The 13,176-nt window shown below is 39.1% G+C and overlaps 1 protein-coding gene across 5 annotated transcripts in view; it reads right to left on the reverse strand.

Moving 5' to 3' along the window:
* Positions 1-5,634, reverse strand: part of ank2b (ankyrin 2b, neuronal) — an 88,929-nt gene extending 83,295 nt beyond the window's left edge. For 3 of the 5 annotated variants that reach the window (XM_067523809.1, XM_067523810.1, XM_067523812.1), the window contains exon 1: positions 5,301-5,632. In XM_067523809.1, coding sequence (XP_067379910.1) covers positions 5,301-5,441 — 141 coding nt within the window. In that variant the 5' untranslated portion in view covers positions 5,442-5,632. Of the gene's footprint in view, positions 1-5,300 lie in introns of all 5 variants that reach the window. The other 2 variants (XR_010915733.1, XM_067523811.1) reach the window with 2 other exon arrangements.
* Between the last annotated feature and the right edge of the window lie 7,542 nt (positions 5,635-13,176).

The raw sequence follows: 13,176 nt of genomic DNA on the forward strand, positions 1-13,176 counted from the left end.
TTTTAAGTATGTGCTAAACAGTTATGACACACTATGTCTGCTTTTCAAAGCAATTCTCATTTAATACAAAGGCAAATGCCTAGAAGTGATGATAAGAGAATGAACAAAGTTCTGCGAAAGTTACAGGACATGTTGACCAGTGTCCCAGAATGACCAATTCTTGGACCTCTTCTGTTTAATCCGTGATAAATGAACAAAATAGCTATGCAGTCAATAAGACTGTATTTCCTGACAATAAGAACAACTTAGATCCATTGTTCATTGTCAAATAGCATTTTTCAGTCACTCAGAATAAGAGGAGAAATCATCAGCCCAGCATATTTCTAAGGTCTGGAAACTATGAATTTAATCTCAAGCTACCATTCTACACAACAATGTGTATCCAAAATGACTATGACACAGCTTTTTAATGTGTTATGTCAAATGTACAGTAAGCATGTTTTGGCTTTCTACTAATGAAATGTGGATTTATTAAAGTTTACTTTTGACATCAGGTAAAATATCACATATCACAGTTTTTAAACTACTATCTGCAACGACTGCAACTATAGTTACACAAATAGCTTCTCCTAATCACAAAATAATGTGAATGTTCCTGGTTGGGAAGGACATGTCCCCTGCCTGCTATTGGATGCTCAGTGAGCTGCAGTTGGAAACAGACCAGGTCTGTAAGGAGGCAGAATGATTCAGCGTTTTCCTCTTGGTGCTCTCACTAAAGCTAAATCCTGGCTCCCATACAGCCTGTTAGAAGCCCTCAGCTCTTTGCGCCTCCTGTGGAAAAACAGTGTGATGTTTGTGTTTTACTTCGTTTAAACAGCATTTCTCCTTCCAGAGGGAGGTCAGAGGTCAGATACAAAAATACTGTGGGACCAGACTTGAGCAGGACTCACGGACTTTCTCTTTAACAGCCCAGCAGATGTTTGTTTTTACGCTAAGAACTCATCTCCCATTGACCATCAAGGCCATAGTTTAAAATGCTCATTAGCAAGCTTTGTAATAATGACAGACTTTTTTTTTGTTTGACCTTCTGCCATCTATAGTATTACTCTGGTGCCACTTTCCCAAGGATCGGGTAAAAGGATGCTGTTCTGATGATGTACTAAACACGCATTGACACTGCAGCACTGATGTAGACTGCATTCACATACAAATAGCACTGGTCTGGTGTTTGTGACTGACCTGCAGTCAGCTGCTGACTGGCTGCTGCAGAGAACTGCACTGCATCAGTCACTGACAGCAAGCACAGCTTTCTGCATTACCAACTTAATCACTTCAAAGGACCGTATTGCTTCTCATTGTATTACACGCAATTAAAGGAAGCCACTGATTCATGCCCATGTAGGCCTACTTTAAGCAAACATACAGAAACTAATGAAGATAGAGAGTTACATTAAACAATCTCTGTTTGATTTATCAAGGCTGTAATTACAAAAAAAAATGTACAGTACATGTTCTCACATTGGTAGCATGATTTTCTAGCAGTGCTGCACAAAGCAGCTATTACCACAATCACGTCAGTCTGATGATATCCTCACATCCCCCTCAGAACTGCCAAGCCACATTATGCAAGACCTTGCCCTAATCATTTTTCTGCGACGGGCAGGTTGCTATAGTGACATTTAGACCAACAGGATTCTGGCAAGCGGGACTTTTGAATGGAAAACACGTAAGATTGGAAAGAAAGGGAAAATTGTGGCAGCCATCGTCCTGCAGTAATTGTTTCATAACTCCTGGTTATAAGAAGCTTAGTCAATTTGTTCATCTTTTTGATGGAGAAGGGCTTTGAATTTGCTATGCAGGTCAGAAAAACTGCTAACACCAAGAAATAAAAAAAAGTAAATAAAAGCCCATTAGTCAAGCTTGAAGGTGACCTCTATTAAAAAGAACAGTTTAGAACAGAGTTAGATCAAGTTAAATGAGGAAAAATGCCCCCAATAACACTGGTTGTATCATACCTGTCTATCATATATAAAAATGTTATATATACACGTCTGTTCAGGCCTATGTTCCTGCTTGTGTCTAGACAGCCAGATTGCTTCGAGACTTAATCAAACCGGCCAAGCGTGACAATCCACAGTCCTCAAGCTCCTCCACCATCACATTACATTAAACATTCATTTAAAAAGATACTGTCTTCATTTGTAGAGTGTAAGAAGCATCAATAATGCAAAACCCTATCCTAAACCTTCCAACCACTACCCTGGTTACCATGACGACGTGGTTTTCTGTCTGTCTGCAGAGCGAGGAGAGCAGGCAAAGGAGACAGACAGATCGTTTGGAGCTGTCTGTCATCAGCGCATCACTTGTTACTGATACTGGCTTATCATATGCATGTGTTCTCGATGTGTAAGTCACTGCTCATATTTAATATGTGACCTGCACACACAGACACACTAGTAAATATAGATAGAAAGCTAACATCCTGACTGAACAATTCTTGGTTGAGGTATGTTTATCACTAATTGTGTCATAAAAAAGAATAAAGCAACTCATGAACAAGCTGCTTGTTCGTTAAGATTTTGTTTGCTTAGCCAACATTTCAATGCAACCTTAACGTTCGCTCATTGCTTTACGTTCACATTAGTGAGCAAACACAGCTAAGCTAAGGCTATGTGAGGAGCTCGGAAGCTAACCTTGTGATTTGTACGCCAGCGTTGCTGACTGCTCAACATTAGCTGGCCAACACAGCAGAGCATTAGGCTGTTAATCAACCCCAGAGAGCTAAAAGAAGGGCAAATACTGGACTTACATTTATGAGATAAACACAAACTCCAACGTAATGCTAAACTTGCTCTGTAGCTGCCGAACGTTTGCTAGCATTAGCCCGTTAACATTAGCTATATTTACTTGATAATGTCGGTCAGAGTTCTCCTGCGCTCGACTGGTTATAAATCGGCCGTTAACTTTCCAATTCATTTCCAAATCTTTCATTTTAACTAAATCCAATTCTAACTTTAAACCTTTTTATTTTACTAGTTACATTTGCAGTTATTTTTTTCATTAGGCCAAGCGTAAGAGTAAGAGTGTGGGGATATACCCCACACTCTTACTCACAAACACACATAAGTCACATGTGTTCTTGTTGATGTGGTTGAAGGAACACATTCTATTCCTTGCTGTCAGGACAGGATAACAGAATCTCTGTTTACTAGCAACTGCACTTCTTCCATTGCTGCTGGCTCCGTTTGGGTGTTTCTGATATTAAAAGGCTTGTATTGGACACATGAACACACCCACAGTGTTAGACAAAGGACTACAGTGAATGCAACCATTAATCATTACTGAAAAATAATACGCCACACATTTAGCTACATGGGCTTTTCATCCTACTTCAATGAGTGTCATTTTTACTTGGCATCCGCTAGAACTATAGCAGGTCCTGATGTTTTCACACACAATGTCCCTGCCATTACCACCATAATCAGCTGACCTGCATAAATGCTTGAAAGCATCTGCTAAAGGATTAAATGTAAATGTAAATGCAAAGAAATATAGTGAAGTGATTTGAAGATGACCACAAGCTGTCCTCAGTCAATCAGGGCAGTCCCCAGAGCACCATTAGGACAGTCCATCAGTGCAAGATGTATATGGCTGGTGGAAGGAAGTCCAGTATGTACAGCTATACATACTGTTTGTATACTGTGTGCCGATATGAAAAAATGTTCTGGTCTACTGTAGGATAAGATATTTAAACAAATTATTTTAATGTGACGTCTTAAAATACTGTCACAATACTTAAAATTCTAACCTAATATTGTGTCAGAAGTTGTATTTACTAAGTCAGGAGTAGGAGGACATGACCTCCCTGCAAAGCTGCACATGAATATGGCAACGTGAGAAAGGTACACAGGTCAAGACAGCTCTTTAGAGTGTGTCTAAAAACAGAATGTGAGCGAGAAGAGGAGAAATGTTCAAGTAAATGTGACCATCAGCACAGAGATGTCAGAATGACACTTTTGCAAAGGAACTACAGTGTTTCATTAAGGCTATGTTGGTAACACACCTGATAATGTTATGATCCGACATTTCAATATGTCCAGTGTCAGAATTTCAGCTCACTATAACAGTGCTAGGACCTGGATGCATCATGAAAACGTATAGTAGGTTTTGACCTTATTGATGCCAACAAGAAAAACATCAAGCCCAACATACGAAGGTCACTGTAAGGAGAAGCTCCATGATGAAAGGCTAAAAGCAGTGGGTATGTTGGATATGTGTTGCAGGGGGAGAAGTACTGCATGTCATGTGAGTGGAGCAGCAAACTTTGCCAAACTTTGATTTCTTTTAAATCACAACCACCCCAACTCTTGGTGTTTATCCTGACAGGTGCTCAGCTGGAACCTGTGCCGCCACAAATCACTGCAGGCCTCGTCCTCCTCCTACACATGGTTAAATACCAGCAGTCTGGACCTGTATGCCAGTCAGTGGGTGACATCAGGCAAAGTGCAACCTACAACTTTTTCAGGTTCAGCTTCTTTAGTTCTACAAGTTGTCTGAATGCGATGCAAACCATTTTGACAGTGCAAGTAAAGATACAGACGAGAGCAATAGATGTAGACATTTGAACAGACTAGCAGCAGATGATTTAGAGCGTGAGACACATTATTCTAATATATCCAAACTGTAATTCCTGGAATATACAGACATGTAGGGATATGTAAGCTATAAAGACAGGTCAACAACTGTCTCCAAGGTGTCACCTGAATTAAGAAATCTTATTTAGCTACTAATAAACTGATGTCATCCAAATAACATATTTTTATGCTGTACTGATCTAATCTAATCTAATAAAAACACGACATTAGGACTCTGTGGCTGTGCAGCATGCTGTTAAAGTCATTATGTTGTTTTTCAAATTTGCCACTAGAGTGGTGGCTGCAGGGATACGTTAAGAACAAAAATGTCACACAGACCTATAAGTGGAGAGGAGAAAGCAACACCCTGTCTCATCACACACACACACACACACACACACACACATACATAAACACAGGCATACAGATTTACACACATTTACACACCAGTTCTAACACTCATCTAAAAAAACTCAAACTTTTGTTTGTCTGCTTCAGCAAGGTGCAAATCAATACTTGATCCAAAAAGTTTAACAGTGAGAAGCAGAATTGTGTCATCAAGCTTGAAACAAAGATAAAAATAGCATTTAAACGTTAGAGCTGACAGCAACATCTAAGCGCTTCACAGCTTTTGCTTACAAAAAGTTACCCTAAAATACCATTCATTAAAGCACTGGGACAAGTGTCCCAGGTGTCTGTGCTGTACCTGACTCTGCAAGTTCTTACCAGCATCAGTGGAGGCTGCACAGGAAAATGCTCCGCACAGAAGTATTCTGGCAAAGCATTTTTGTCCAGGTTAGAATGGCTCCTAGTTGTCTGCAGGCCCTTGTCTGAGCCACACACTTTACACATGGCCGTGTTGCCCATAGTGCAAGGTACAGTCTATGCCATCAGTAGTGGATTTAATCACTCTGATAATCCACTTGTTGTCTCGGCTTCCCTTACCCTCCCCCTAAATATCTTCCTGGCGAGCATACGGAAGTTGGGGCAACTCCCCGAGTCTCAGCCAAACCTTAGTTCCCTTTGGCCTCAGCAGGGTCCTGTGCCTGTTGCACCACTTGAATGGACTTGACTGGGTCTGAGTACTGCTGCCAGCACAGTGCAAGCTCATTGCTCATTCCAACTCCCTGACCATTGACTAGCATCCCCCCCCCCCCCCCCCACCAGCTATTTTTACACCCACCGGCCCAGCTATGCATTTAGAGAGAGTGAGGAAATAGAGGGTGGTCGGCACACAGCAGCATGCCAAAAGAGGAAGGGGGAAATAGCTCAGACAGTACACATGGACTGATATGAAGCCAATATTTGCAAATATAGTGTTCTCATATGCAATGCTTGTCAAATTAACATGTGCTACAAAGGACTCGCAATCATTTTTTTTCCTCTGTGTCAATGGCTCCCGTCAATTTCGTTACATTTTCACACTTTTAAATTTCACAGCAGCCGACATTCCCAAATCAAGGTCCACTTAAAAGCCTGTTGCAGTGCATATCACATTATTGTCCTTAGCAGTTGGAGGTCATTCTTGTATTATTTAACATTTGCCATGATGAATAATACTAACAGACAGATCTGCACAGTATACATTGTCAAATATTTGTGATGGCTGCATTCTGTAATTTTACACATGCAGTCATGATGTGGCCTACGAAAGCAGGGGGGGGCTGTAGCTCAGTGGGTGAGGCCGCCCACAGACCATATGGTCATTGGTTCAACTCCTGGTACTTTCCCACATATCAAAGTGTCATTGGGCGGCACGCTGAATCCCAAGTTGCTCTCGGTGGGTCCAGTGATCACTTTGCATTACAGGCACGGTCACTGGTGGGTGAATGAGAATAATTTAATAAATTCGTGTCACTGCCTGAACCAGTGATTTCAACATATGATTTATGTACTGAAGCAACTGTGGTGGAAAGCTGATCAACATTTCTCCCTATCTACAGTAAAACAGCGGAAACATAGAAATCACACGCTAACCACACTATGAATACTGGTGCTCATTATATGATTTGACCCCCACTGGTGACTGGTGTACTGCAATTCAGACTTTGATCCATCCACCACAGTGCCTTTATTTGACATCAGGATCACCACACCCCATGTCATGGACTGTTTAAGGGAAGCGAGGACTGTGTTTTGCTAATGCAGAGCTATGTCTGTCTGTAGCCTAGAGCAGGATTGTATTGATCCTAGTAGGCTGAATGCAAATTTAAGCCACACAGACCTTTTCATGGCAGTAGATTGCACACAGAATTCACAGCGTGCTGTTGACAGAAGTTTTAGACATCTAGTCCCATAAAAGTCAGTTTCCATCACATCCAAGGTCAGATGTATGTTAATATATTGTGGATGTCTTTGTTTGTTGACATCAGTGAGGTAAATGTCCCCATTCTCTTTGCAGTACTCAAAGTCATGACTCACACAATAACCACATTGTTGAAAATATCACCCAAACAATACGCTTTCACTGAATATGGTAGTGAAAGAGTAAAATACTCCTCATTGTTGACTGTGTCATACAAACCACATGAGAAAGTAGCTTTGGATTTTTCTATGAATGAATGAATATAAACCAAGCAAGTAACACAATGTAGTTCCTTTTGTGACAAAATGAAGAGAAGTGAATACCCCAACAAATATCAAACATAACACAACATAGCTATTGAATACAACAGTGTACAACAGACAATCACAGGTGCACTTTTAAAGGCCTGAATCTAAACCACTACTTGTTATCCATCCATCTATTATCTGTAACTGCTTCTGTTCAGGGAAGGTTTGCGTTTTGAGAAGTGGTGGAACTTTGGATCCAGTTCCAAGTTGGTAAAATAACCATGAGTTAGCTCACAGTCTTCGAGTACACTCTCGTATCTATTATTTGATTTCCTGTCTCATACTTAAAAGCTAAAAAGTCAAAAAGCTAAATATCATATATGTCAAATACCGAAAAAATACACTATTGACTATTTTTAGTTACTGAATATTAGGCTAAATCTGACTTTCGTGGTTAATTTAGTTTAAACATAAAAAGAAATGATAATACATTTAAAAGGATTCAGATATGTTAAGGACATGTCCTGCTGAAATCAGTTATAATAGTACAATGAAAATAGCAGTGATTCAAGTACCAAAGAATATACAACACCAAAGATGGCTACACAGAAAACCTGTACAATTGGCACAAATTACTTTGGATTTAGGATGGAACCAGGTTAGTTTTTGAATATACTAAATTTCATTGACAACAAGCATATTTATTTAACAGATTGACACCTCTGGTTGTATGATTCTTGTCCTGTCTTTGATTTTACATGTAATCTAACAACGTGAGACTCCATTAATACTGCATTATACATTTCTATTATAATGGTTATAATATTGAAGGTATTATTGTATAATTGCAAACAGCCCGAATCATAATTCCAGACAAAGCACAAGTGCTGGTGAAGTAACACAGTTACTCTGTTATTCATTATAACTTCACAAAGTTATATAACATAAAATGGGATCATTGTCAAGCAAAAATATCCTCTTGGGTGTGCAGAAATTCTCTACGTGCTCAGAATATTTTAACTGATCAAACTGGTGATTGGAGCATGTACATCCAGCCCACAAATTTAATTTTCCTTTTGTAAGAGGGCGATTGTGTTTTTTAAATCTCGCAAAGGTTGCACTGTGCTGCTTTAAATGTAAATTCATTTACCTGAACAAAATAAATCACTGCAGATTTTGCATTCATCACTAATGGAAACACACAATAGGCACTGCCCTTTCACCTTACAGGCCTTTTCAGTTTCATTAACCTTCCCCTGGACGTAATTTGCTTAACGTCTCCTCCAATTTCCTCTCTAAAGAGCAGTCATCTGTCAAAACACTCATCCAATTAGGGCAGCTGATAGTTTTTTACACAGAAAAAGGTCTCACACCTGGATCTGAGTATGTGGGCCACACTATTCCTTCAACTGCTCAAGTTTAAATAAAGTAGGAATGTCAGTATTCTTCTGTGTTTACAATGTCTACAAAATCTTTCCTCTCTCCCTAATCCAGTGGGAAGGGCCCACGTGGACAGCAAACAATCTGTGATCGACCATATGGCTTGCTGGTTCAGTAACGGTGGGGGTTGTGGGGTAAAGCCACTTTATACTGCTGTATGTTCACACTGTTGATGATGATGATGATGATGGGATGATGATGATGACGATGTGTGTGTGTGTGTGTGTACAGCAGATGGATTTCCAGCAGAGTTCTACAAACACTTCCATTATTTTACAGAGTAACCACAAAAATAAAATCTACCTCAACAATACCTACACACATGAATACAGCCATCATGACCCTTCTACTAGAACCCAACAAAGACCCAACCCATCCCTCCAGGTACCGGCCTCTCTCACTTATCCACACAGATCTAAAGATCATCACCAAAGCACTAGCTACTACAAGAGAGACACTCACCCCATGATAGTCCACCCAGACCAAACAGGATTCATCAAAAACAGGAACTCATCAGACAATGTCCAGAGACTATTTAACTTAATCACCCAGTCACAACAAAAACAAACTAAAACCATAATTGTATCATTAGACGCAGAAAAAGCATTTGATAAAGTTAACTGGACATTTCTTTTCAGCATCCTTCACAATTTGGTTTCGGAGAGTCCTTCATCCACTGGATAAAAACACTATACGCTGCACCCAGGGCCACTGTAATCTCAAATGGGGTCACCTCAGACAGGGATGCCCACTCTCTCCATCTTTATTTGCCATCTTTATAGAACTGCTAGCAGCAGCCATATGACAAAATGTCAGAATTAAAGGAATCCAGGACACAAATACACATCACAAAATTAGTCTTTATGCAGATGACATATTACTACACTTACAGGAACCCTACAGCTCACTAAAGGAAACATTTAATATTATTAATTTTTATTTTTATTTTTTGTCCTATCGGCTTATCCCGCGAGTTCAGGGTCGCCACAGTGGATCATTGTCCGCATGTTGATTTGGCACAGTTTGTACGCCGGATGCCCTTCCTGACTCAACCCTCCCCAATTTCCCACGGGCTTGGACCGACACTGCACAACCATTCTCTGAAGATTCCTGGGATTCTGCAGCACAGGAACCCCTCCTTTCATTTCATACTGGCAAGATTAAATATTTAGGCATTAATATTTCCTCCAGGCTGTCAGAGCTTTTCAATCTCAACTATACCCCTATATTAAAAAAAAAAATAGAAGAAGATCGCAGATGCCGGACAAACCTTCCAATTTCACTCATTAGACGAATTTCTATAGTAAAAAAAAAGATCTTACCATTTGTTCTCAATGCTTCCTAAAGCTCCCACAGATAATTGGTTCAAATCAGTTGACTCACTAACATCTCACTTTTACTGGAAGAACATGAAACCTAGAATCTCGCTGTTTACAAAAGAAAAAATCACAAGGCGGCCTTGAAGCACCTAATTTCCAACACTACTTCCTAGCAACACAACTGCAATACCTAGTCAAATGGATTCAAAGGGATAATTACAACAACTCATTGGCAGATCTAGAACAGAATGAATGTAAACCCATATCAGTTTCAGATCTCACTTTTATGCCACAATCTTTCAAAATAAAAAAATATATTTAGGATAATAACCATCTCCTCAACTCCGACAGCCTGGTGGAGAGCTCGCAAAATCACAAAATCAACACTAGCACCCTGTAAATATACCCCAATATGGCAAAAGTCAGACTTTCTATTATACAATAGCCCTATTCACTTTCCAGCACGGCAGCACAAAGGAATCACTCACCTTCACCACCTACAAAGTGTTTGAAAATTATCAATTTCTATCATTGACTTCATTTAAGACATTAATGGATAGGTATGGAAGTGGGGGGAGAGCAGTTCCTCCAATACCAACAATTAAAACTCATAATTAATTCAAGGATGAATATAACTAACAACCCACTACAGCCACCTACACTAATGGACGAGATAATAAATAAACTAAGTCAAAGAAACTGTTGTCTAAACTCAATAAAATTATATCAAACAAAGACTATATAACGACAGTCCCAATAGAAAAATGGAAAAAAGATCTTCCTCTCTCCCCTAAATCTAAATCTAAATCTAAATAAAAGAGTTTTGGATAGAAATCTGTAACAACGCTTTCGCAATGACTAGCAACACAAACTTACAACTTAAACCATACCAGACCATTCACAGAACTCACATCACGCCACATCACATGACTTCCACGCCACTTGGGCCAACAACCCGATGCTTTCTTTCTGGGTCACGGTGACAGAGACACTCTCCGCTATCCTGAGCTGCGGAAACCCCACATCTCCATCCCTCTGTTTACTTGAAAACATCTCAGAAGTTGATCATCTCCAAATTAAATATGAAAACCCAGCACTCATCTCTTTAATAATCACCAAGAAAATAATCTATAAAAACTGGAAATCTAAAAGCCCACTACATATCAGCTACATACAAAAACAATACAGGAAACTTCAATGAAGCTTGGAACCCATTCTTTCACTTAAACAAAATGCCTGGGACTGAAGCCACACACATCTCCACACACACACACACACACACACCCGCCACAAACAGCAAAAAATTAGACGTCATGATCCTATTTTTTTAATCTATTTTTTGAATTAATACCGTCATTCTTATTAATATCCATCATTATTATTAGCAGTAGTAATTGATTTTGATTTTGATTATTATTATTATTATTATTATTATTATTATCAATATAATTCTTCTTCTTCTTCTTATTATTATTATTATTAATTGGTAGTAGCTCCTCCCCCCCCTTTTTATTTATTTATTATTTAATCATTATATTATTTAACTATGACATGTTTTGTATCCTTTCTATCATTGCTAATGTTATTATCAAGCCTGTTGGTTAATATTACTTTCATCATCATCATAATAATTATTACTATTATTAATATTGATATTAATACGAGCATTATTATTTTTATATATGCATAGAACATGTTTATATCCATTATATGTATACCCCTACCCTGTACTTTCCCATCCCCATCCCAACTGTTATTTCTTTTGTGATTATACCCTCTCTGCTCATCCTCACTACCCCTCCTCACTTCTATAACCGCGATGCACCTTCACAAGCAAACATGCACTGTACATAGGTTTGCTGTATCTCACACTGTTGTTATGATGGTGTTATGATTTGTACTGTTTTTTTTTTGTTTGTTTTTTTGTTGAGTAACTGTAACAAGAGTAACTGTAAAAAATAAAAAAAATAAAAAATCTGTGCGTAATTTAATGGGGACAACAGACCTTTTCTCAATGCTAGCTGAAAAATTCTTCCAATGTAGGGAACAGGAACAAACAGTCCATGTAAGATGTGAGTAATGCAGCAGAGGGTGCGTTAACTTATCGAAGAAAACACAAATCTGGGATTTAACATTTAACAAACTGGACGAAATACATTACTGCTACATGTAAATATGAGTATTAATCATAACTAAACATAGTTTAGTACTAACCAGAGATCACTGCAATCAGTCTCCAGTATAACACAAATCCAATGAAATGTAGAATTAGGAGGCCAAGTTGCTATGGAAACACTGATTTGGAAAAGGTTTAAGCAGGGATTTTTCTTTTTGCTACAAATATGAGACGTGCAAAAAATGGCTTCTTTTGTGCGAGAGCTCAGCAACACTGATGGACAGTGATGTGTCAGGGGGGTCTGATTTCCCGGCAATGTGACTCACAGATTGAATAAAAAAATTCCATTCTCTACTGAACGCAGAGGTGTTTTTCAGCCATGGAGCTGGTAAAAAAATTAAGTCGAAATTTTATTGCAAGTATTTACATCACTTTTTTGTCTTTAACTAACTAAATGGATGTACTGTAAAAATGTTTTCTCTTTACCCACAGTTGACAGTTAGTGAGGCAGTAGTCCACGGACCACAGCGTCAGTGGTTCAATTCCCAGTCCCTCCTTTCTAAGTGTCCTTGGGCAAGACACTGAACCCCAAGTTGCTCCCAGTGGGTCAGGTGAGCACCTTGCATGACGTGTGTGTGTGAATAGGTGAATGAGAAGCAACATTGTAACATGTTTTTTTTTTTTTTTATCATTTCTCTGCAAGAGTATAAAGAAATGCAATTGGGAAAACATTATCTGGATGCTACTGGATTATATGTTGGGCCAGATGTTAGAGAATTAAGCAATAGATGTTATCCTGCAGCCTCTGTAAACCCTGGCATCCAATCAGAGATGACTGGTGGGGACTCCCTGCTGAGGAAGAACAGCACAGCTGGTTGCCTCATTAACTGACCTACACCAACCCTACACACATCATGAATACAGGTACACATACCGTACATACTGTAAATCACACCGATTAGCAGCGACCCAGTGACCGCCACTGAGATTAATATTCAATTTAAAACCTGATCTAAGTTCATGGAGAAACCCAAAACCTAAAAATATTTTTCATATCTTCATTCATTCATTTCCTCATAAATAATGTCCAAAACCGGACAGAATGCTCGGTCAGAATTAGAACATGTTGTTCCACGTATATGTGGCATTAATGCTGTAGATATCAATTTGCAAT

Source organism: Channa argus, chromosome 12 (assembly GCF_033026475.1).
Source record: "Channa argus isolate prfri chromosome 12, Channa argus male v1.0, whole genome shotgun sequence".
In the NCBI taxonomy this organism is placed as follows: domain Eukaryota; kingdom Metazoa; phylum Chordata; class Actinopteri; order Anabantiformes; family Channidae; genus Channa; species Channa argus.